The sequence below is a fragment of the Bidens hawaiensis genome, unplaced genomic scaffold (assembly GCF_021521415.1).
Source record: "Bidens hawaiensis isolate Kalapana, Puna unplaced genomic scaffold, B.hawaiensis_p1.1 tig00039694_1, whole genome shotgun sequence".
Classification (NCBI taxonomy): Eukaryota; Viridiplantae; Streptophyta; class Magnoliopsida; order Asterales; family Asteraceae; genus Bidens; species Bidens hawaiensis.
In genome coordinates, this window is record NW_027497000.1 from 1 (window position 1) to 22200 (window position 22200).

General features: G+C 31.7%; 2 protein-coding genes and 2 pseudogenes across 3 annotated transcripts; 3 read left to right on the plus strand and 1 right to left on the minus strand.

The window, feature by feature from the left end:
- Positions 1 to 1489: 1489 nt before the first annotated feature.
- Positions 1490 to 2661, plus strand: LOC143591477 (non-specific lipid-transfer protein Lac s 1-like). Its single transcript, XM_077071671.1, has 2 exons — positions 1490 to 1897; positions 2525 to 2661. The coding sequence occupies exons 1-2, from the start codon at positions 1551 to 1553 to the stop codon at positions 2532 to 2534; spliced, it is 357 nt and encodes a 118-aa protein (XP_076927786.1). The 5' UTR covers positions 1490 to 1550; the 3' UTR covers positions 2535 to 2661.
- Positions 2662 to 4577: 1916 nt separating this feature from the next.
- On the minus strand, positions 4578 to 5970 carry LOC143591478 (non-specific lipid-transfer protein 1-like). The gene is made up of 2 exons (XM_077071672.1): positions 5594 to 5970; positions 4578 to 4839 (listed from the first exon to the last, which is right to left on the minus strand). Exons 1-2 carry the CDS (start codon positions 5941 to 5943, stop codon positions 4830 to 4832), a joined length of 360 nt encoding a protein of 119 aa, XP_076927787.1. The 5' UTR covers positions 5944 to 5970; the 3' UTR covers positions 4578 to 4829.
- Positions 5971 to 14869: 8899 nt separating this feature from the next.
- Positions 14870 to 15969, plus strand: LOC143591479 (RING-H2 finger protein ATL74 pseudogene; annotated as a pseudogene).
- Positions 15970 to 18249: 2280 nt separating this feature from the next.
- Positions 18250 to 21768, plus strand: LOC143591481 (uncharacterized; annotated as a pseudogene). Its single transcript, XR_013145694.1, has 6 exons — positions 18250 to 18379; positions 18505 to 18574; positions 20549 to 20655; positions 20911 to 20988; positions 21082 to 21265; positions 21376 to 21768. The product of XR_013145694.1 is annotated as an uncharacterized LOC143591481 (transcript).
- Positions 21769 to 22200: the final 432 nt, after the last annotated feature.

Genomic DNA, 22200 nt, shown 5'->3' on the forward strand with positions numbered 1-22200 from the left:
CTTGGTGATTTCACACAAATTCGCTTGTTTGATGACAAATTAATATGTAACTGCTTGGTAATTGATCTTGTTAACATATTACAGTATTCCAAAGCACATCATTTTATTTTAGCGTTTTTAAGCTACCGTGAATGGGATGGAGAAAAGATGTGATTGATTTAAAAGAAAGAGAGGAGGTGGATGACTTTTTTTTTTCATTTTATCTTAAAGTGTAAAAAGGCGAAAGAGGAAGACGGGGGGGGGGGGGGGGGGGGGGGGCTAGACGTTTTGTAGGTTTCTTTTGTTGAGGTAGTGGGCAAAGCCCGGACACATGTGGCATGGTTATGGCGACACTTTTTAAACTTTTCCATTGAAGATATCTTTATCGGTTGAATAAGAAATTATAAACTAAATTCGGCTAAAATAAGTGATTATCAACAAGATACATGCAATAAGAAATGTATAAACTAAATTCTACTAGAACACGTGATTATCAACAAATACATGAGGGTGGAAGGGGCGTATTAGGGTAATGTATGTTAAGAGGGTAGAGGGATGGGGGTGGTTGTGAGGGATTTTTCTTCTCTTTTAACTTTTACCTAAAAAGAGGAAGATAATGGGCATTTTTAAGACATTTAATAGGCGTCTTTTGTTGAGGTAGCTAGCAGATCCCAGACATATTTCATGTGGCATGGGTATGGTGATGTTTTTTTTAACTTTTCCATTGTAGATGTTCTTGTCATTTGAATTAGAAATTATAAACTAAATTAAGGTAAAATAAGTGATTATCAACAAATACATGCAATAAGAAATGTATAAACTAAATTCTACTAAAATAATTGATTATCAACAAATACATAAGGGTGAGAGGAGTGTATAGGGTGGTGGTGATTGGGTAAGATACCCTTAGAGGGTACATGGTGCCCCCTTGTTAGGGTAGTGATTTTCTAGTTGTAGTCATATACTATACACTCCCGTAGACGTCTTGTATAGGGCGTATACGGGGACCCAATACATCACGTATAACCTTATACGGGGCGCATAGGGGGTTTTTTAGAAAAAAGGTTGGTGTCCGTAGAAAACCCTTTTTCTAGTTATAGTCATATATTAGGGAAATGGAGAGAGAGAGAGAGAGAGAGAGAGAGAGAATGTGTTGAGGGTCTTAATCTTTATAATCTTCACTTACCCAATTATCTGTTATTTTTATAATTAATTTTTTTCTAAATAAAAATGATTTTAGAGTATTTTAGAGAAGTATTATCAATTAAAAGGTTTTATGGTAGTTAATGGTATAAATAATATGACAGTTAGTATGAGTGAAACTCATGATAGCATATAGAACCACCCCTCCCATTCTAAGACTCAAGATTTTGTACTTTTATCTTTATTGCAAATACAATTTTTTTCAAAAATCTCTATGTATCGTTTATCAAGAATAATGAATAGCAAGCGGCGATTGTCAGGATTAATAAGTTTTGGCTCTATATAAACACCATATGCTCAACACCTTTCTCCTCACCCAAACACAACTCAAACCCTCTCAAGTACCTAAACCAAAACTTAACACAACAATGGCTAGCATGTTGATGAAGATGGCTTGTATGGTTGTGGCTTGCATGGTGGTGTTTGCAGCCCATGCAGAAGCAGCCATCACATGTGGTAAGGTGGCTTCCAGCTTGCTTCCTTGCCTAAATTACCTAAAGGGCCCTGGTGGGATGCCCCCTCCAGCCTGTTGTGCTGGTGTTAAAGGACTTAGTTCGGCCGCTAGTAACACCGCTGACAGGAAGACCGCGTGTGACTGCCTCAAGAAGTCCTACAACGCCAGCCCCGGGATTGTTGCAAGCACTGCTGCTAGCCTTCCCTCTAAGTGTGGTGTCAATATTCCTTACAAGATCAGCCCTAACACCGACTGCACCAAGTATGTCTACATAGCTTCATCAAAATTATGCACATGCTCGGCTTGTTTTGAAATACAAGAGCTCGAGCTCACTCACTTGACTCGTTTTGAGCTCTTTTTTTATTCAAGTTTGAGCTCATGACGAGTCATGAGTTGCCTTTTAAACTCGGTCGTTCATTATTTATTAACTAATTTATATATATTTTAATTACTGTTATATATATATATATATATATATATATAAGTTTAATTAAATATAAGATCATATATATAATAACTTTGTATATAATAAATATTATTATATAAATAATTTAATATATTATATTAAAGTTATATAAATAACAATCTTGTTTGGCTCGAGAACGAGCTTGAACTCAATAAGTAAAGCTCAGACTCGTTTATTATACAAGTTGATTTTTTTAACACTAGAGCTCAGGCTCGTTCACGAGACGGTTTGGTTCGTTTACACCCCTAAATTCAAAACACGTACGCCATACACACATCATAACAGTAACAGTAATAATAATAAAATTAGGATCACATCTTCATAATTTAACGTTTGTGAAAGAAAAACATTTTTTTGATTATAGAAAGTTATAAAGTTGTTGATAATTTAATGTTTAATAATCATTAATTTGGGAATTGCAGGATTCATTAAGTTATGAAGAACAAAGAGCATGTCTAAATAATGAAGGGAGATGAGAATCCATGTGTGTTGTAGTTTAAGTTTTGGTTTTAGCAATAAAAGATAAGAGTTCCATTCAGTTATGGCTCTTTCCATGATGTATCCTTTTAGTTTCTTGTACGTGTATTTGGATTCAAGGGTTTTTTTCCTGTTCTAAAACTAAGAGTTATATGAAAACTATATCATGTTAATAAGTTAAATAGTTTCTCGCTAGTTACTTAACTATGTTTAAAGTGATTTCCAAAATTGACGACATTAAATATGCAACGGAACAAAAATAAAACATGTTGCGTTAATATACAGTCAAATTGTCTATCAATAACTTCGTCAAGTGATACGGTGCATTGTAAAGTGTAAACTATGGATTTTAGTTTTCTATTGCATAGAAATGGAGAAATATGAATTTAATTAAGACCTGGAACATTCCAAATGAAAACGAGAGGGAAATGGTGAGTTGGTTACGGTAAAAAGATATAAATATAAGACCACAGTCACTATATATGTTAAACAAAAATAATGTATAAATGATAGGTCGACCTACAAATGTCTATATTTAAAAACAACTACCGGAAGGTGCCACGGGCGCGTTGCCAGTTTGCCACGGCTGCACGTTGTTGTAGTGACGTTGACGTGGCTAACTATGTAAGAGAGCATTCACATGGATCTCCTTATAATTAAACTACAATACAAATTTATGTTCTTTTCAAAACGGGTATTTGAATCACTGACAGACCATTACCCTACCTTCATCCCACCCTTAGAGAATCCACAACACACTCGCTTGTGATGGACTAATGATGTTAAAGAAAATTTCATAATTCATACGTGAATTCTCTTCTTTACTTTAAGGATTGCATTCTCCCAACAATGCCGAAGTTTGGGCAAGAACGTTAGGAGGCGGACTCAAAATGTATTAAAAAATACATCAATGAGAGGGGCTGAGGTCAAATTTTCGGTCGAAAACGAGTAAAATTTACACTCCACGGAAAAAAGGGGGACTAAGCTTCGCCTATGCTCCTTAACGAACTAGATGGCTAAGATTGAGGTTCTTAAGACACAAAGTCATCACAAGTGAACCATACAGTCCGTATTGCAAGCTATCAACGCTTAAGTCAAATTCAGAGTTGGAAGCCAGTGGTTCTCTCGATACGGATCGTATAGAAGGTCATAAGTTTGTATTAATTAATACAATATCATTTCTGCCAATTTTTTGTCACGGGTTAGCTAGGTGTGCACCCCTCCTTTAACGCCTTTGTCATGTACATAAAAACTAAAAATAAAATAAGCTAGTTATAAGAGTAGAAACAAGAACCCCAAATAGGAGTTTATTTTTATGATAATGGGTTCAATGTTCCGGGCCAAGTGGCGACTACGACAGCCCACAGTCCTTTTGTCTTTTGATGTCATTTGTGACCATGTGGGCTTTGTTTAGATTAAAAAAATATAAAAAAAATATATATTTCATGCGTGAGGTTTATTTGGAGGTTTGGATGAAATTAACCAAAATATTGATTTATATTGATGATGCTAATTATGTAAGTTTTTTACATTAAGAGATTACACATTAACCATTTTAGAAAATTCTAATCAACTTTGTGTCTTTATTATATCCTCTATCATATTCATTAACCAAACTTTTATTTTCATGAGCCATCTTTTGTGTTCAATCTCATATAACTTTATATACGATTGTTTATATGATTTTTATTTACTTATTTATTTATTGTTTTAATTATTTGAGCTATCAAATAAACTAAAGTTTTGATCGAATACATATTATAAATTCGAATCGGTTATCAAAATGACAAATTTAGTTAGAAAATTTAGTTTCTTGATTTCCAAATTGGAATCACTCAATTTACAAGCAATTTTTGTTTTCTTTGCTCTGACTAGTATTTGATTCTTTTTAATTTTGCGTCCACTCAAATTAAATCCTAGATTCATCACTTCTTATAATTTTATATGTCCATCTTTGTATTCAGTACCTGTTAATAATATTTGTATGCTGACCGGCTTGACAAATCAACAAATAAAGAACTCTATTTCTCATAATTTATTACTCAAATACGTAGTCCGTTAATATCACATGGTACAACATTTCAAAGATTGAAATCATGCTAGTTAACTTATAGGTGGCAAATACACCAAAAATAATAAGAAACTGGTTGTTTTTGGTCTTAGTTCACAAGTGGAGAACTATGACTTTATTGACATAAGGCATAATAATCATCACTGCTACATTTATGTTTTATCTTCAACATCTCCACTTCACTGGATCCTGTAAAACAAAATTCATAATAATAAGAATTAGGAGTTAGGACATTAAAATTAACAGTAACATTACTTTTTTTTTTCTAAAAACAAATAAATTAATTTTAACTTTATATTAAAATATCATATCAGCACCAACAACTACATAAAAAAATACTCACGTTAGCATAATATTTTAGTAAATATGAAAAAGGTTTTATTTTTGTAAATTATATATTAATAAAAAAAATAGCAAAAGCAACAAAATTAGTTGTATTGCGCGCATTTAACGACCATGAAACATGATCAAATATATTTTATTCCTAACATGAAAATAGTGGGAATTTGATGTTATTATTAGGTTTATTTTTATCGGTATTTGCTAATTTTCGATTATGAGACGTTAAAAGTATTTGTTGATTTATATTTTGTTGTTATTTTTAGATTTTTTTTCTTTTGTTTTTATAAGTATTTGCTGGTATTATTTTGCTTTTGATTTTGATTCTTTTGATATAATTTTTAAGTTTTTTTCTTTGTTATTATAAATAATTGTTTATGTAGATTGCTATTGTAGTTAGTATTGTTTCTTACATTCTCATTTTTTTTAAATTGGTATTGGTTTCTACGTTCTCATGTTAATATTAAAATGTACATGAACCTTCCCCTATCGATCATATAACATATTAACGTCTGTAATCAAATAAATGGACGCAAAATTAAAGATCAAAACAAAATCGGTCCCAAACATAATTAACGTAATAATTTTATTTCATGATTTATACCTGTTGCAGTCTGTTGAGGGGCTGATCTTATATGGCAAGTTAATACCACATTTTCCAGGGAGACTAGCAGCATTATTGCCACTAACGCCACGGTAAGACGACGAAGCACTCTTCAGACAATTGCAAACGGTCTTACGGTCAGCAGTAGTTCTTGCCTGATTCCTAAGCCCTCTAAGCCCGTTACAACAAGCGGGCGGCGGGTTCCCGCCATTCCTTAGGTACCCAAGGCATGGTGCCACAGAGCCCACAACCTGACCACATGTCACGGCCTCCGTCTTGGGCACGGTCACTGCTAGTAACACAACTAGCAATACCATCATGCAAGACATCTTGATAAACATAGTTGCCATTGCTAAAGGTTAGTAGGAAAGTAAATGCTTTGAATGTGCAATCAGAAGCATGTGATTGTGGGGTTTATATAGAAGCCTAGGTAGAAAGATCTTGGATTTTTACAATTATTGAAACTCTGTTACTTTCCTTATTTTATTTTTGATATATTATTTTGCTATTGATATTTAAAAATCATATTTATGTTAAGATCAGAAACTATATTGAAAGTTAATTACAAGTAAGACAAAATCAGAAACTAATAATTTTCCTTTTCCATATGTTTTATATATTAACAATACGTTTAGGCCATATGGGATATATATCTAGAAGGGTCATTCGTGAGTGGTGGGGTTGTATGATAGAGGAAAAATTGAGATGACGTTCACATGAAAAATGGTAAAAATAGGATAATGGTGTAGAGAACACATAGCCTTATAACTAAGTGATACACGAATACTTCATCACTACATGCATTTGTTTGAGGGGTTGTTGCGATTTGTGTACAAAATTTCAGATGGTTTACAAAAAAGTTTAATAAATGTATAAAATACATGCTGATATGAAATATATAATTAAAATAAAATAAGACGTGTCTTGACAACCAACACGTATTTGTATCGCATTTGATGCTTTTGGTTTTCTAGTGGCTGAGGTTGTGGTCCTTGTGGAGCTACTTAGTCGTGTCAGACGAGTCATGTAAAGTAGACCCCTCAAACTGTGAATGTTGTTATAAACGACTTTATTTTGCTATCCAATAAGAGCTAGTGTCGCAACTTGTTGACCATTTGCCTTTTGGTGTCACATAAACAGTATCTTTTAAATTTTAATGAATGAAATCGTTTAAGTGTTTTATTAAAATTAGGAAAAAAAATATTGTAAATCACTTCTTCAACTTTCATGTTATTAACTGTAATGTTTTTTGTTAAGCAATTATTTAAATTGTTTTATCATATTAGAGTTTGGTCTTAACTTTTACGTGATTAGTGGGTTGTTGGGGTTTAATTGATGTTAGTGATTTCAAGTTGACTTGAAGTCAATCAGATTTTGTAATTTTGTGGAATTAAGTTTTTTTTTATATGTATTTATTAGTTTATTAATTTTTATTTATTTTTGTTAAGCTTCATTGTGTAGAGGGGAAAAAAACTATACAGGTTGTGTTTATGTTTTTTTGGCGATTTTGTAGCGCTTTAATTTATGTTATTAACTTTCCAAACAGTTTCCTCTTCAGTTATGTATAAATTTATAATATAAATATTTCTATACAATATATATACGATATAATTTATTAATTATACAATGATTGAATATTTCATAATTTTAAGTTATGAAATATAAAACTAAAAGAAAATAATAAAGATATGACTCATAAACTTATACAAATTTCGGATATTTTTATATATGAGATGCTACTCTACTAAACCTTACAAAATCTTTGATGTTTTGATTACCATTTATTGCTCTTCTAGACGTAATCAAAAGTCGAAGATCGTTATGGTATTGGTGATTGCTTGTCGAAGCTAATCTAAAAGTGTTTATCGATTTGATAAATTTCTATAAGGGATTAGTTTGGTATAAACTATAGAAATAAAAAAAAAACTTGCTATTTTGGATATTGAGAAAGCTAGTTTGTTGTTGTCAGGTTATGAGGTGGTTAAGATGTGAAATATGAAGTCAAAGTTCAATCTCCGTAGAATAACAATTGTTCAAAAATAAAAGTAGTTCGTTGTATTGATCGTTAACCATTGATTGTGGACAGCTGAACATGTGTTGATTCAAGCTCATTATAATTAGTAAGTTCTATAAATCCAGCATTTAGCAAAGTATAAAATATTAATGCGCAAACACATTACAATTATAATAATAATAATGATATTAATATAATAATAACAATAAAAGAATACTCAATCATAATAGAGGTAATATTTGTCAGTGTTAAGTTATTCTACAAAGAGGAGCAAACATGAGAAGGATGAGAAGTCATAATTAGTTGATATGTGTCATGTAAGGACCAAATAAAAAAGGGTATAAAGGTAATATTACACATTTTCTCTTTCCACATGCAAGTTACATGTTAATTCCCTCATTATTTTTAAACGTCTATAACTTTTTCATATGATATTTTTTTAAAAAATAAAATTCACCATAATAACAAGCGTTTTTTTACCTTTAATATGAGTATAATTTTGTTATATAAGAATAAAAAATAATTTACGTCATTGTGTATTTTTGCTTACCATTGTGTCTTTTTTCGTCATTGTGTCTTTTTGTTTGTTATTGTGTTTTTTCGTCATTGTGTCTTCCATCTGATCATTGTGTTTTTTTATAATACTAATAACACTGTTGTGCAATAGTATATATATATATAATGAAAAATACTAACAAATTATCTAATGCATAAAACACAATGATGAATGCATATTACCCAATAACCTGAAACGTAAAACACAATAATGAATACATATAACAACACAATGGCCTGAAACGTAAGACACAATGGTAAATGCATATAACACAATGGCCTGAAACGTAAGACACAATGAAACGTAAAACACAATAATGAATACATATAACAACACAATTGCCTGAAACGTAAGACACAATGGTAAATGCATATAACACAATGGCCTGAAACGTAAGACACAATGATATATGCATATAACACAATGGCCTGAAACGTAAGACACAATGGTAAATATGTATAACACATTGGCCTGAAACGTAAGACACAATGGTAAATGCATATAACACAATGGCCTGAAACGTAAGACACAATGGTAAATGCATATAACACAATGGCCTGAAACGTAAGACACAATGGTAAATGCGTATAACACAATGGCCTGAAACGTAAGACACAATGGTAAATGCGTATAACACAATGGCCTGAAACGTAAGACACAATGGTAAATGCGTATAACACAACGGCCTGAAACGTAAGACACAACGGTAAATACGTATAACACAACGGCCTGAAACGTAAGACACAATGGTAAATGCGTATAACACAATGGTTGAAACGAAAGACACAATGGAATCTATATATTATGCAATGCCTTGAACGTAATACACAAACAACATAATACTATTTTTCTCAAATTAAGTGAATATTGATCACAATGACTAAAACACAAAGATTGAAAAATGTTGAGCACAAAGACACAATGACGCTCGAAAGACACAATGACGTAATCTTTGTGTTAATTTTTATCTTTCATGCGAGTATCAATTGAAAAACACAATGACCGAAATATATAACACAATGCATAGAAAAACCCAATTAAAAACACAATGAACAACCAAATAACACAATATAAAAAAACCCACCAACTTTTTTTTTATTTTTATATAACAATATGATATTCATATTAAAGATAAAAAAAACGTTTGTTATTATGGTAAAAAAATTTCTAAAAAAAATGTCGTATGAAAAAGTTATAGACGTTTTAAAATAATGAAGGAATTGACATGTGCCTTGCATGTGGAGAGAGAATGTCTTCATAAGTGGATTATTACCTTCATGTCCTTTTCATCTATTTTTATTCAATTTTTAATCTTCACCATCCAAATCTAAGATCAATGAATTAGATTCCTCTCATCCTTCTCATTTTTGTTGTCCTTTGTATTTTAACTTTACCCATATTTGTCAATAGTAACAGAATTACGATTATTATTATTATTATTATTATTATTATTTAAGACTTGCATTAGAAAAGTTTTAAACAAAAAAACAAAAATACAGTGACCGTGTACGACTCGCTAGCATCTTCCTAGGCGCTATACGTAGGTGAGTGGTTTTCTTCCTATCGTTGTAACTAAACGTGACTTTGCTTCTAAATTGTATGACTCAATGACCACAACATTTAAGTAAATTAAAGACTTAGGTGGCCAAGACTTTGTGGTTCTTTTGCACCCATCTTTAAGTTGCAAAGACTAGGCCCAACTTGTATTTATTATTCAAATAAAATCATGTCTATGGCAACTACACACAATTGCATATTTATAAAATTAAATAATTGCAAAAGAAATTGTTTCATGCCTTATACAATTCTTGCTTATAACTTTCACAAGTCTAAGTTGGAAACTTAGGTTTTTGAAACGATAACAATATGTGTTAGATATATAACACGAACCCAATCACCTAAGGTTAGATTATTTTTGTCAAAATTAGACATGCTAACTAGGTTTTTAATATAATAATAGTGTAATGAAGAGTTTGGCATGCTAAGAGAATTGATGGGAAATACAGTTCTTTATATAACAGATTTTTGGCATGGGTATCTAGGAAAACCTTATTCGACATGCATAATAAGAAAACCTTATTTGACACACATAACATGAAAAACTTTATCCTGCAAGAAAAATCTAGTATGGCACACATTCCAGTTTCAGGTCAAACATAAAGGCACATATACATCAATACGGGTTGTATGAGTGATAGAATATACAGGTCGTGTGGCCCCCATATGTGTCGTAATTGAATGATCAGTCAATAGCAATGAGATGTAGGAATGATTAAAGTGATACAACCTTTTTGGTAGCATATATATTGTGGCAACCGTCTTGTGTCTAAAAAGAGGTGGTGTACCAATATCACAACCCATGAGGAAATCCATCTAATGATCGGAAGCTTTCACTCTGGCAGTATCACCATTGTCGCCACCATTGTCGTCACTATGACCCCGCCAATACCCCACTACTTATATCGTCACCTCCCTTAACTCCTCACCCAACGAACACTACCACCACTGAGTAGGCATGCCTATATCTTACTTCAACCATATATATACATAATAATGTTATCCTTCGTTTGTATAATATTGTATTTTTTTACACTTTTATCAATTTGGCAAGTTCAGTTAACTGTTAACATATATCATGAGATGTCATTTAGCATTTTCAGTGTGTAATATTCAGAAATTTTAAATGTGTGAAAGTGTTAAATGAAATTATCTAGGTTTATAGTGGAGATGTATTTGATGACAATTTTTCTCCACATTTTTATTTTTTTTATTTCTGTTTTTGAGTCAGTTTTGCTCCACAATTCCATCTTTCAAATCTAATCTATTTTGTACCTGCAACAGATTCTCAACGAAAGAGGCTTGGTACCCGGTGTCCTAATGGTTCGGAATTATTAGCATCAATATTCCCATTGTTCAGCAAACAATATTTAATGTTAAAAATATTCCTTACTTTTGATAATGACTAATTAAGTTTGACCTCACATATAATTACTTGTTCATCAATGATGATTCTATGTCTAACACATTGTTAATCATCTTAAGTCATATAATTAGATCTGTTAAAAGACATCAAAGTGTTGATTGAAGGAATGAATCAAGAGTTTCACAAAATGGTTACGGAGTGAAACAACAGGGTTAAAACATAATACAAGATACCACTTATGTATTAGATCAATACTTTTGAAAAATCATTATTTCTATATTTTAATAATGATAGAATAAGTAAATGCTAAAGTTGAATCATTAAACTAATTAAAGTAAATTTAAAATTTGTTATATGTAATTCTAAATGAAGCTAATTATAAAAATGTTTACATATCATGATTCTTTATCGATCCAGGCTAGCTATAGCTACGCGGGATAGCATGTTTACATATATAACATGATTCTAAATGAAGCTAAGTTATTAACCATATTGTTGTTATAGGTTTGGTCCTTATGTGCATTAAGATAATACATATGCATAGATTATAGATATTTCTGTTTTAGTTTATATAGGTTTCCAGTTTCCTACTTTCCTTTTAGATTTACTCCAAGTATATTTATGACGGATTCATGGGATTGCATTGCGTCAATTTTGACCCTTAACTGGTCTAACGGGTCAAAATTTGCCCAAACTGCATAGATATTCATTTGTCATATCGCAAGCTTCTTCCGTTCACTGAAATATTGTAAAAAGTAAACAAAGTCCAGAATGATGGATGCGTATAAAATTTAATTCTTTTCATTTCTTACTAATTTATGCTTATTACTTAATAACCTTTTACTCAAAATGCTACTCTTAGACACTATTAGACATATGATAGCAATGTGGAAATTTTAACCCTTCAGCTGGTCAAACAATTCAAAAAGTCAAAACTTGCCCAAAGTGATAGATATTCATTAGTACATATGGCAGTCTTGAACCATAAACAATCAAATGGATCAAAAATTCAAAAATGTGCGTGTTTGATGCATTTTCATTTTAGCAGGTGTTTTTAGATAAGCTTTTTGTTTATCGACTTTACTCTGCTAATCATGAGCTTTTGTTGATATTTTTTTATTTATATTTATGCATTTTTAAAATTGCTATTTCTATGTTTTTTTTCCTAATACCTATAACTCTTCACAGGAAATCTATAGCTAGAGTTGACATCGGCAACCACCGGTAACATAAACCCGCCACTACCAGATACGATGTTTGAATCAACATGCAACTAACATTGTCAACATACATTAAAAGTCATGTTTAAGTACTAATAATGCAATATAATTGATAAACCGTATCCTAAGCCAGATATAGATTATAATGTTTTCATTATTCGACCTTGTACAATACACGAGTAACTAACCAATGACATTTGTTTGTGTCTTATAATAATTTGAAGATGATAACCAAATAATATTTGGGCACTATAAATTAATAAATTGATAAAACTATTATGTCTATAAACTACTTTAGTTAATATTATAATACTTATTTAAGCATAAATACCTTGATTCATATATTTAACCTAGCTTGTAAATATATGTAAATACTTAACCACATAGTTCAATTAAAAAAGATCTAAATACTCAAGGGAGTCCTAAACTCATTGGTCAACTTGGAAGTTTAACTATATATATGAATATATAATACACCTCCATATCTCTAGAGTTGCCAATCCCTTGCCCTAAGCTGATATCCCTAATTAACCTCATATCACTAGATATTGCCCCTCTCTCCCTCTTTGATTCGGTTATTATCAATGGAAGAAGGAAAACATGGTTCAGGTTGAATCGAACTAGCACCTTGATCCTTAAAATCGTGTGGATACGAATAGAGACAAAGATCCGTATATCTTCCAGCATACATCAAATTAGGCTTCAACCTAAGGTAAACGATTCTAAAAAGTCGTATTTATACGTGTTCGATCTTGTCGTGATTAGCAACGGTTGGATCAATTTGGGGTTTTTTTTTGGTAAGACCTACTTAATGTAGTTATTCTAATGTGTTTTTAACTAATAAGTGATTAGTTATTTTAGTTTTGAGTTTTGAACTAATTTATAGACCTTACATGAATAAGTTGCATGATAATATTACATTATGAACCAAATCAATCATATATTGTTTTTTAATTATTACAGTTATTCATAGTTTATCTAGCAAAATTTATTTTTATGTAGAACCTTTATGTTGGATGATAATAATAATAATAATAATAATAATAATAATAATAAGTGTAAAAAAATCTATAAAATATCGGTTCGCATTTACTTCATATTTATATGCCATTATGCCCTCAACGACCTCTTCATTTTGACTCTTCTCAGCAATTGTCGGCAACAAAAATCTGAAAAAAAAAACTAATATATTACATCACATTGACGCCTAAAATCATTTTTTTAGTCTCTTATTCTTAATTAACAAAATGACTTCATAACACTAAAATCGCCAGCATTGTCTTCTTAATCACAATATTCTGATATGTTGTTATTTGTTAATAAGCTTTCGTGACTGATACCTTGCTTGTTGCTAAAAACGTATGAACTGCTTTTTCTAACGGGCTTCTAGTAAATTGATGCTTTTAGGTGTTTTTGGATGAACATTTTAGACATTTTGCATATCTAAAAGGCAAAAAGCATTTTAAAGAAACAATCCTAAACACCACGTAAATACTTCATGGGCTGGTGTCAATTTCACAAACCAAAAGTTTATTAGTGTAAGTATTTACCAGGCTAGTGAATGTGGGCCATTTAAAGATTGGGTTGAGGTCACCTTTTAACAATTGGACAAATCCAAAGTTTTTCATGGCCTAAAGCGTCTGACCAGTGACCACCGATATGATATTAAACTATATAATATATGCCCGAATGTCTGATTAGCCCAAATCTATCCCATACTTGTTTAACCATGTTGGAAATGAACATATATAGTAGTTTACAGTTATTTTAGACCTGAAACTAATAACAATATACAATTGTAGCATTTTGGACTTCGAAATAAATCCAAATAAATTTTAACTACATAATATCATAAAAGAGTATGTCCAACAGACCGTTGGACATTGGCTTATCATTGATTACAAGATTAGGGTTTTCAATCTATTACCACTTCTAGTTGTTATGTATCATTACATCTTGTAAAAGCTAGCTCCTCTTGAAATATTCTTCTAACATTGTCATCAGAAAGTTGGCTTGTGGGTTTTAATGCTTTCTGCTTTCGTCGAACCAAAAATTTGGCCACCATATATTTTCTACAAAAGGTAAAGAAACATGTTTTGGAATCTAAAGTACACTTTTTTTACTTTCTTTTATTGGTTTAGAGTTACAATGATGGAATCCCAACCATGTTAAGTATTAAGTTTACTCTTGATATACATAGTCAGATCCACATCAAATTTCACCTAACTAATTATATATTAAGCGAATTAAACGTAACACTATGAAATTTGATCATTATATAGTGATTAAAAAATAACAAAAACTCACTTTTTATATAAACTTGAAAAATTACCAAATAGTATTAAGTTTACTCTGATTACTTAAATTAAAAAGTTATAAAAGTTTCATAACGGATCAATATATATAAAACTCTAGCTAACACTATCGAACTTATGATTAAACCTTGTATTTTTAAATGGTCATTTGGATCATCGAGATTAAACTTTGTTACCATTATTCTTAAAATATTAAAATTTGTGTTAATTGGAAAAAATGATTGCATTTATCATTTGGAAGTGAACCCAAACCACTAAACGTAATAAATTTGCTTGCCTAACCCTAACAACTTCAACAATCATTAGGAAAACCTCACACCCTTTACCTAATCTCCTTCTACAAACCCTAACCCATTGACTTTGCTACATTACATGGATCCCATAATAAAAAATAAATAAATACATTTTATGATTTTAAATATTATATTAAAACAAAAGTTATATTTATTTTCAATATAATTTAAAAAAGTGAGTTAAAATGCATGGAAACCCTAAACAAATTCACAAAAGGTGGTATTGGATTTGGTAGTGATTATTAGGTAACCAGAACAAAGATCATCCTATGCTTATATACATATAAACCTTATAAGTTATAACATCTTTAAAACAAAATACATCTCTAGTTCTTGATCATCTAACCATGGTTGAGTCTAACCATCGTCTTCTTTTGTCATCTTACCCCATGAACGGGGATATCACAGATGATTCTTCCCAGTCCGAGGAAACCAGTTTCGATGCCGACATGGTGGTGATGTTAGCGGCTTTATTATGCGCGTTAGTGGCCGCGCTTTTGTTAAATTCGGTGATACACATAATATTAAAACGTAGGCGTGAGTCCATGGAGGCAACAACAAGTGTGCAACCTGTTGGGCTAGAGAAACGTGCACTAAGAAAGATTCCGGTGGCGGTGTTTAGGTTGCGGACAAGTGGTGGCTCCGCCACCGAGTGCTCAATATGTCTTGGAGATTTTGTGGATGGGGAGAAGGTGAGAGTGTTGCCGGAATGTAACCATGAGTTTCATGTCAAGTGTGTAGATAAGTGGCTAAAGGAACATGCCTCGTGCCCAAATTGTAGACGGTCTTTGGTTCCGGCTAAGGTTGTTGATGGCGGAGACCGAGCAACGGGTAGGGTGGAGCACGGTAATGCAGCCATGGTTTAGCATTTGAAGGATGATCAAAATGTTTGGTTAGGTGTTGATTAGGTGTACTTTCTAGTGAACCATTTGTAAATATGCTAGTTTGCTGAAAAAGGAGTCATACTTACCTTTTAACTTTGGTTTTGATATTGAACCGTTAAAAGATGTATGAAGTTGGAAGAAAAAAAAAGGTCGATTTAAGATATTTTAGTGGAAATGAAACAAAAGCTTTTTTTCTGTTCACTTTTGTTTTATAATTAAAACAATTGCTACATACAGTAAAAAAAAAGTCAGGATAAACGTATTTCCCCTCTCCTTTCTATTTTTATTTGTCATACTCCACTCTCTGTAAAATCAAATCAAAGCTTGTCTTATTTCATCCTTTGAAGTTTCTTAAATGGTTTTCTTTTTAGAAAAAAAAAAGTTTCAAAAATACTTTATTTAAAAAAAAAGTTTAATTTATAAGAACTTAATATGCTTTATTAAAAAAAATCATTTTAATAACATGCCTCTAGCAATTATTTTATTTTTTATAAAATGCATTTAAATTATAATGATATTACATATTCATAAAAACGATTAAATCTTTTTTGTTAGATTCGGGTGCATAATATTAATGTCACATGAGAAAAAAATCAAAGTTGTTGATCAAGTCATATATTATTTAATCTTTTTTATTTATTAAACAACAATACAATTTTTTAATGTAAACAATCACTGAAAATATCTTTAAAAAACATTCTGCAAATAAATTAAAACATTTATAAAAACTTTTTTTAAATTTAAGAAAAAAATGTTTTTTAATAAGAGGAAACTTTCTTTTTAACAAGAAAAAAAAGTATTTGATTACTTATAAAAGAAATAAAAACATTTTGTAGTAAGTATAAAAAAGAAAAAATAGTAGAAAGACATTTTTAAAAAAATATAATATAAAGCATTTTTGAAATATAATAATGATAATAAAAGATAACATAAAAAAATGAAAATGTTTATTTTGTATTAATGTATAAATTGAATGAATTAATATGTTTAGTCAAAATATAAAAGGAGAAATGTATATGTAGCCACTATAACCTAGAACAACACAAGTGTAACATGTTTTTAACACTACCCGATTTCACTTTACCACTTGTGCCTATCTCCCCCCCCCCCCCCCCCAATATCGATCTATTTAGTTTCGGGTTTTTGTATTCGCTAATGAGTTGGTTATGGAATAGTAATGGAGAGACCAGATTCAAGTTTGATTTTTGTCCCCAACATTTAGTTTCGACGACACCAGGTGATGATGGAAGACCAGACGAGTTGGTGGCGTTCGCTATTTGGATCATTGAACTGAATGGGCGAGTATTCACGGTTGTAAGCCTTAGGTGAGGATTTTCCCAGATCGAAAGACGAGTGTATCCCGATGTGATGACTTTTGTTAGTAGTTCATTTGAAAAAAAAAATTGGCCGTTAAAAAATCTATAAGCAAGGCAGTTGTTATTTCCAAACTCATACCCGGTTTTTATAACTAATCATAAATCCTTATGGTATTTATCAAGTATTGGGTACCCTGGCCGGGGTTTTAACAATTTATAACTAGTGATTCACATTGAGCCAATAAATACTAACCAATAAAAAAATAACATAAATTATTATCATCCACTAGTTTAGTCTACTGACAAAAGTGCATGGATGACAATGAAACCTGAACTCGATGGGAAAATCCGAAACCTGATATAAATAGGACGGGTAATACCCGACCCGTTAGGGTTTGGGACGAGTTTGGGATTAGTTTTTAAATTTTTCGCGGGTTTGGGACGGGATTGGGATTTCTAATATACCCAATTACCCGACCCGATGTACCCGATATAGCTTATTATATTATATATATTCCAAATATATTATTTGTCAAAAAATTGTTAATGTTAATTATTTGAGATATTTTATCTTTATTGTAACCATCTTGTAATCAGTTAGTTATATTTTGTCAAAATCCGACGGGTTTTGAGCCGGGTATACCCAATGAGTATTTTATCAAAACCCGATAGGAAACCCAAAACCCGACGGGTTATTATGCTATTAAAACCCGACGGGTTTGTTACGGGTTTGAGATGGACTTTAATAATTGGGTATGGTTTGAAAATACCTAAACATGACTCATTATCATCCCAATAAAATACATGTTTTTCAATTAACTAGTCACTTAAAACATAAATATAGATAACATAGATAAAACAAAAAAATAACTATTAAAATAATATATTATCAAAAACTGATCAAATGTCTAGAGCATTTACATTCTGTTCTATATTTATAAAATTACATTTAAAATCATTATAATTTTTTCTAACTTTATAATAAAACATATATCTTTTATACATTTATCATTAATTACATTTTCTATCACAATAGTTTCTAAATATATTGAAAAATATCTCTATCCCCCACCAATTACAACAATCTAAACCAGTTATAGGATCATTTGTCATCCCTAGTTTCAAGTACCAAACCATGACTAGTTTGATGTCATCGTTGAGGTTGTCTTCTGTCTCATCCTCCTCCTGTCTTCTACCAGTTTCATTTTCATCAAACAAAGCATTTCATTCTGTCAAGTTTTCTCCACGCCGTTGGACATTCCCACGTATAATTTCTTCTTTCTTTCTTTCGCTCTGAGAAGTATCTATCTCTCTGTATGTAAATTAATAATTAGTGTTCCTATTGTTTTTATAAAAGTAAAACCCCTGTTTTTGTTTTGGGAAATGGCAGGAATACATGCGTATTCAAGTAATGATATAAAGGAACATTCAGGTTGATGGTGCTCCTTGGAAAGTTCTAGGTACATACTTCTATTCCCATTTTGTTTACAGTTGATTCATCTTTTAAGTTTATTTATGCCTATGCTTTGCTTATTAGCCTCATCCAAATTAATCCATCGGTTTTCTGTTCTGTTCGGTTAATAGCCATAATCAAATTTAGGATAAAATTTGAACTTAGAAATACACGAAATGGATGCATAAATACATGAAATGAAGGTATAAATCCATAAATTGGATATTTGGATGCATAAATGCTTGAAATGAAGATATGAATGTATGAAATTGGGGTATAAAAGCTAGAAATATATGAAAAGGAATAGTTTGGTTCGGTTAATTTCTGTTAACCGGGTTACAAAAAATAACCAATAACCACTTTTTGATTAATTCAGTTTTCGGTTGATTTTGGTTCAGTTTGACCGGTCTTGTGTTCGGTTATTGATCACCCCTATGTTCTGTACTTATATTATTGGATTCTGTGTTTAATCTGTTTAGCAAGTGATTTGACTCCGAAATAAAATGTATTATATGTTGTCGTATTTATAGTATCAAATACTATTGAATTATACAATAACTCTTTGTAGAAATGTTTATCAACAACCTTAGATAAATCATCCTGTGACAAAATGATGATCGTCTCATGACAAGTATGTATTCGGCGTCGATTGTTCGTATAACACCCTTTAGTGTCACATAATCCAATTATACTATTCACACAGAGTACTAGAATGATTTATGAGCTTACATGATATTTTATGAACACAAAATAGTCTGCTAGTCATGCGAGACTTTTAAGGAACATTAAATAATCACCCAAACAATGCTTTACGGGATTCCTAGAGATCATATGATGTACATCACAAGTAAGATAATCTAAATGCCTAATCGTTGATAATAAAGTGAGGTAGTTGCTCACTGTATACCTTTTCGTCATGGTTATAACCAATTGAATTTTCGCAATGAGGAGCACCAGGTTATGGTTAGGTGGTATTTGGTTGCTCAGGCGCACACACACACACACACACACACACTAGGGTTAGGCATTAGGATAAGGTCCGACGATATGGAATGAGAGTAGCCATAACGATGACCACATCATCCCTCTCGTCACACTTTTACAAACACCACCCGCAGAAGTGTACATCAGTGTGTCTGTCACATCATATGGGCCGTATGATATGGCGGAAAATAGTCATATGGCTGCATGACTGTTAGTGGTCACATTAGTCATTTTTTTGTCTTAAAATACATCATATGAGCCGTATGATTTGCTCCTCATAAGACCCATATTAGCATTTGTGGCCCCTCATTGGGCTTATATGACCTATTTTGGCCTGTCGTATGGGCCTTGCGACCATTTTCTCTTGTCATACGGCCCGCATAGCATGTTTGTGGTGTCTGGATGGCGTGTTAGTGGTCTTCTTTATCAGGCGTGATGCTGTGGAGGCTTGATCAAGGGAGGACGCCCTTGATTTCATTCGACTCACTTTACTATAGCCGGCCCTAAGTTAACCTTAAAATTAGTCTTTAAATACATAATGATGTACATCCTTGAGCACCTAAATAATATTAAACCATTAGTTACAGTCGTGGACGTAGGTCATACTGATCGGTAAATCTTGTGTTCCGTTTCTCCGTTTGATTTATGTCTTTTTTTGTTGTTGTGATTTGCGATCCGAAGATACATAACGTTCCTTTAGACGCAACCTATAAAAATAGTTAAGCTTTCAATGTTTGCTACTGCCTAAATGTTTTAGGGGTGTTATAACCAGTTACATAATATTTGACACGCTTCATTGTTTGTAACCGAATTGGGTATGTATAGAACTTGGTTGCTAAGTTGCTATTTAATGGTACCACCCTTAAAATATCCTCAAATACACACATTAATGTATTGAATTCTTTTACTACAAATTGCACTATACCGAATTCGGTCTCTTCATTCCCTTTTATCTCATTCTATTTCATTTTTTATGTGTTTTTTATTTGATGTTCAGAGTTTCTTCATGTGAAGCCTGGTAAAGGAGCTGCTTATGTGAGGACTACACTACGGAATCATATAACAGGAAACTCTGTTGAGAAAACTTTCCGAGCTGGAAGCAAGGTATATAGAAATGTTTTGACGTTTTGAAGTCATGTCTTTTTTTCTTTTAATTCCACAATTGATGTAGTACTGTCACTAGTTTTACAACAGAAAAAAAGTTCTTTATGCAATATTTGTTATAAGAATTGATGGCTATTTAAGACTTTCCCCAAAACTTCAAAAAGAATCTGTCATTTTGCGGTCAAAATTGATTCGTTTGACCTGAAAAGTCAAAATGTTCATTCTACTTTATTTCATCTTTGATGATATTGTCAGATTGAACAAGCTGAGATCTCTAAGGAAATGAAACAATTCACATACAAGGACGGTTCACAATTTGTTTTCATGGATCTGGTATCTTTAACTTCTTTTACTTATGAATTTTCTTTAATCGTCATTTCCTTTTTTTTTTTAAAAAAAGCTTAATATTGGTGTGCTATATTGCAGTCTTCATACGAGGAAGTTCGTCTTAACGAGTCGGATATGGGAGATAAGACGAAATGGCTAAAAGAAGGGATGGAGTGCAGTTTGCTATTTTGGAAGGGAAAAGTTATCGATTTTGAGCTGCCGATACAGGTTAAAGTGAAAATAGTTGATGTTGATCCCGGTGTGAAAGGTGACGCGGCTCAAGGTAGTATAAATGTTACTAATAATTACTATCTGTATATCCTATTAATCAAATGTCTAAAATACCCTTCATGTATGGTTTTAGAGGTTTTTAATGATTATTATTTTTGGCAGGTGGGTCGAAGCCAGCGACTGTGGAAACAGGTGCAGTTGTTTATGTTCCTTTGTTTGTGGACAGAGATCAAGAGATTATTGTGGATACAAGAACAGGGCAGTACGTGAGTCGTGTATGATTCGTTCCTCAACGGGTTATTTTTGAAGAAGATTTTTGTTCAATCATGTTTGCAGGAGTTTCTATTACAGCTTTAGATTCTTGAATAGCATGTTGGTAAATTTGTTGTGAAAGTTACTTGCATATGAATGAATCTTTAATGTACTCTTTAAAGTGATTACTTATGGGTAACTAGTATTGTTTATCTACCTCTAATTATATAACCTTCCTTGAGATATATAGAGCGTATTTGTAACACTCTATGCGTATTTCATATTGGTCATGAACATGTTTGAGTTTTGTTTTTGGTCGAGCCGTTTATTGTTCACTTATAACAGTTCTAACTTGGGCAAAGACTTGTAATATTGGTTTATAGTACGATTAAAAATTTGTTGGTCAAGTAAATTTTATTTCTTTTCAAAATTTAACCTTTTTTTTAAATAATCTCTTTGAATATAAATTGTATTTGTTTTAAACCCTTAAGCATAAACTGGTAACTAATATATTATAGTCGATCCAAAACTTTAACTACTTTCGTGTCATGTCAAGAATTGTAGCTTGTATTTATAGAAACGTTCGACCTCAAATGTTTTTTATTCGACCTCAAATGGTTTTAAGCACGTTGTTTGTGGACGTAGGTCTTAGCTGTTACGAACTTATAATTGACGAGATATCTTAAACTTTACAGAGCTTTACAAATATGTCGTGTTATAGCATTTCATCACCCC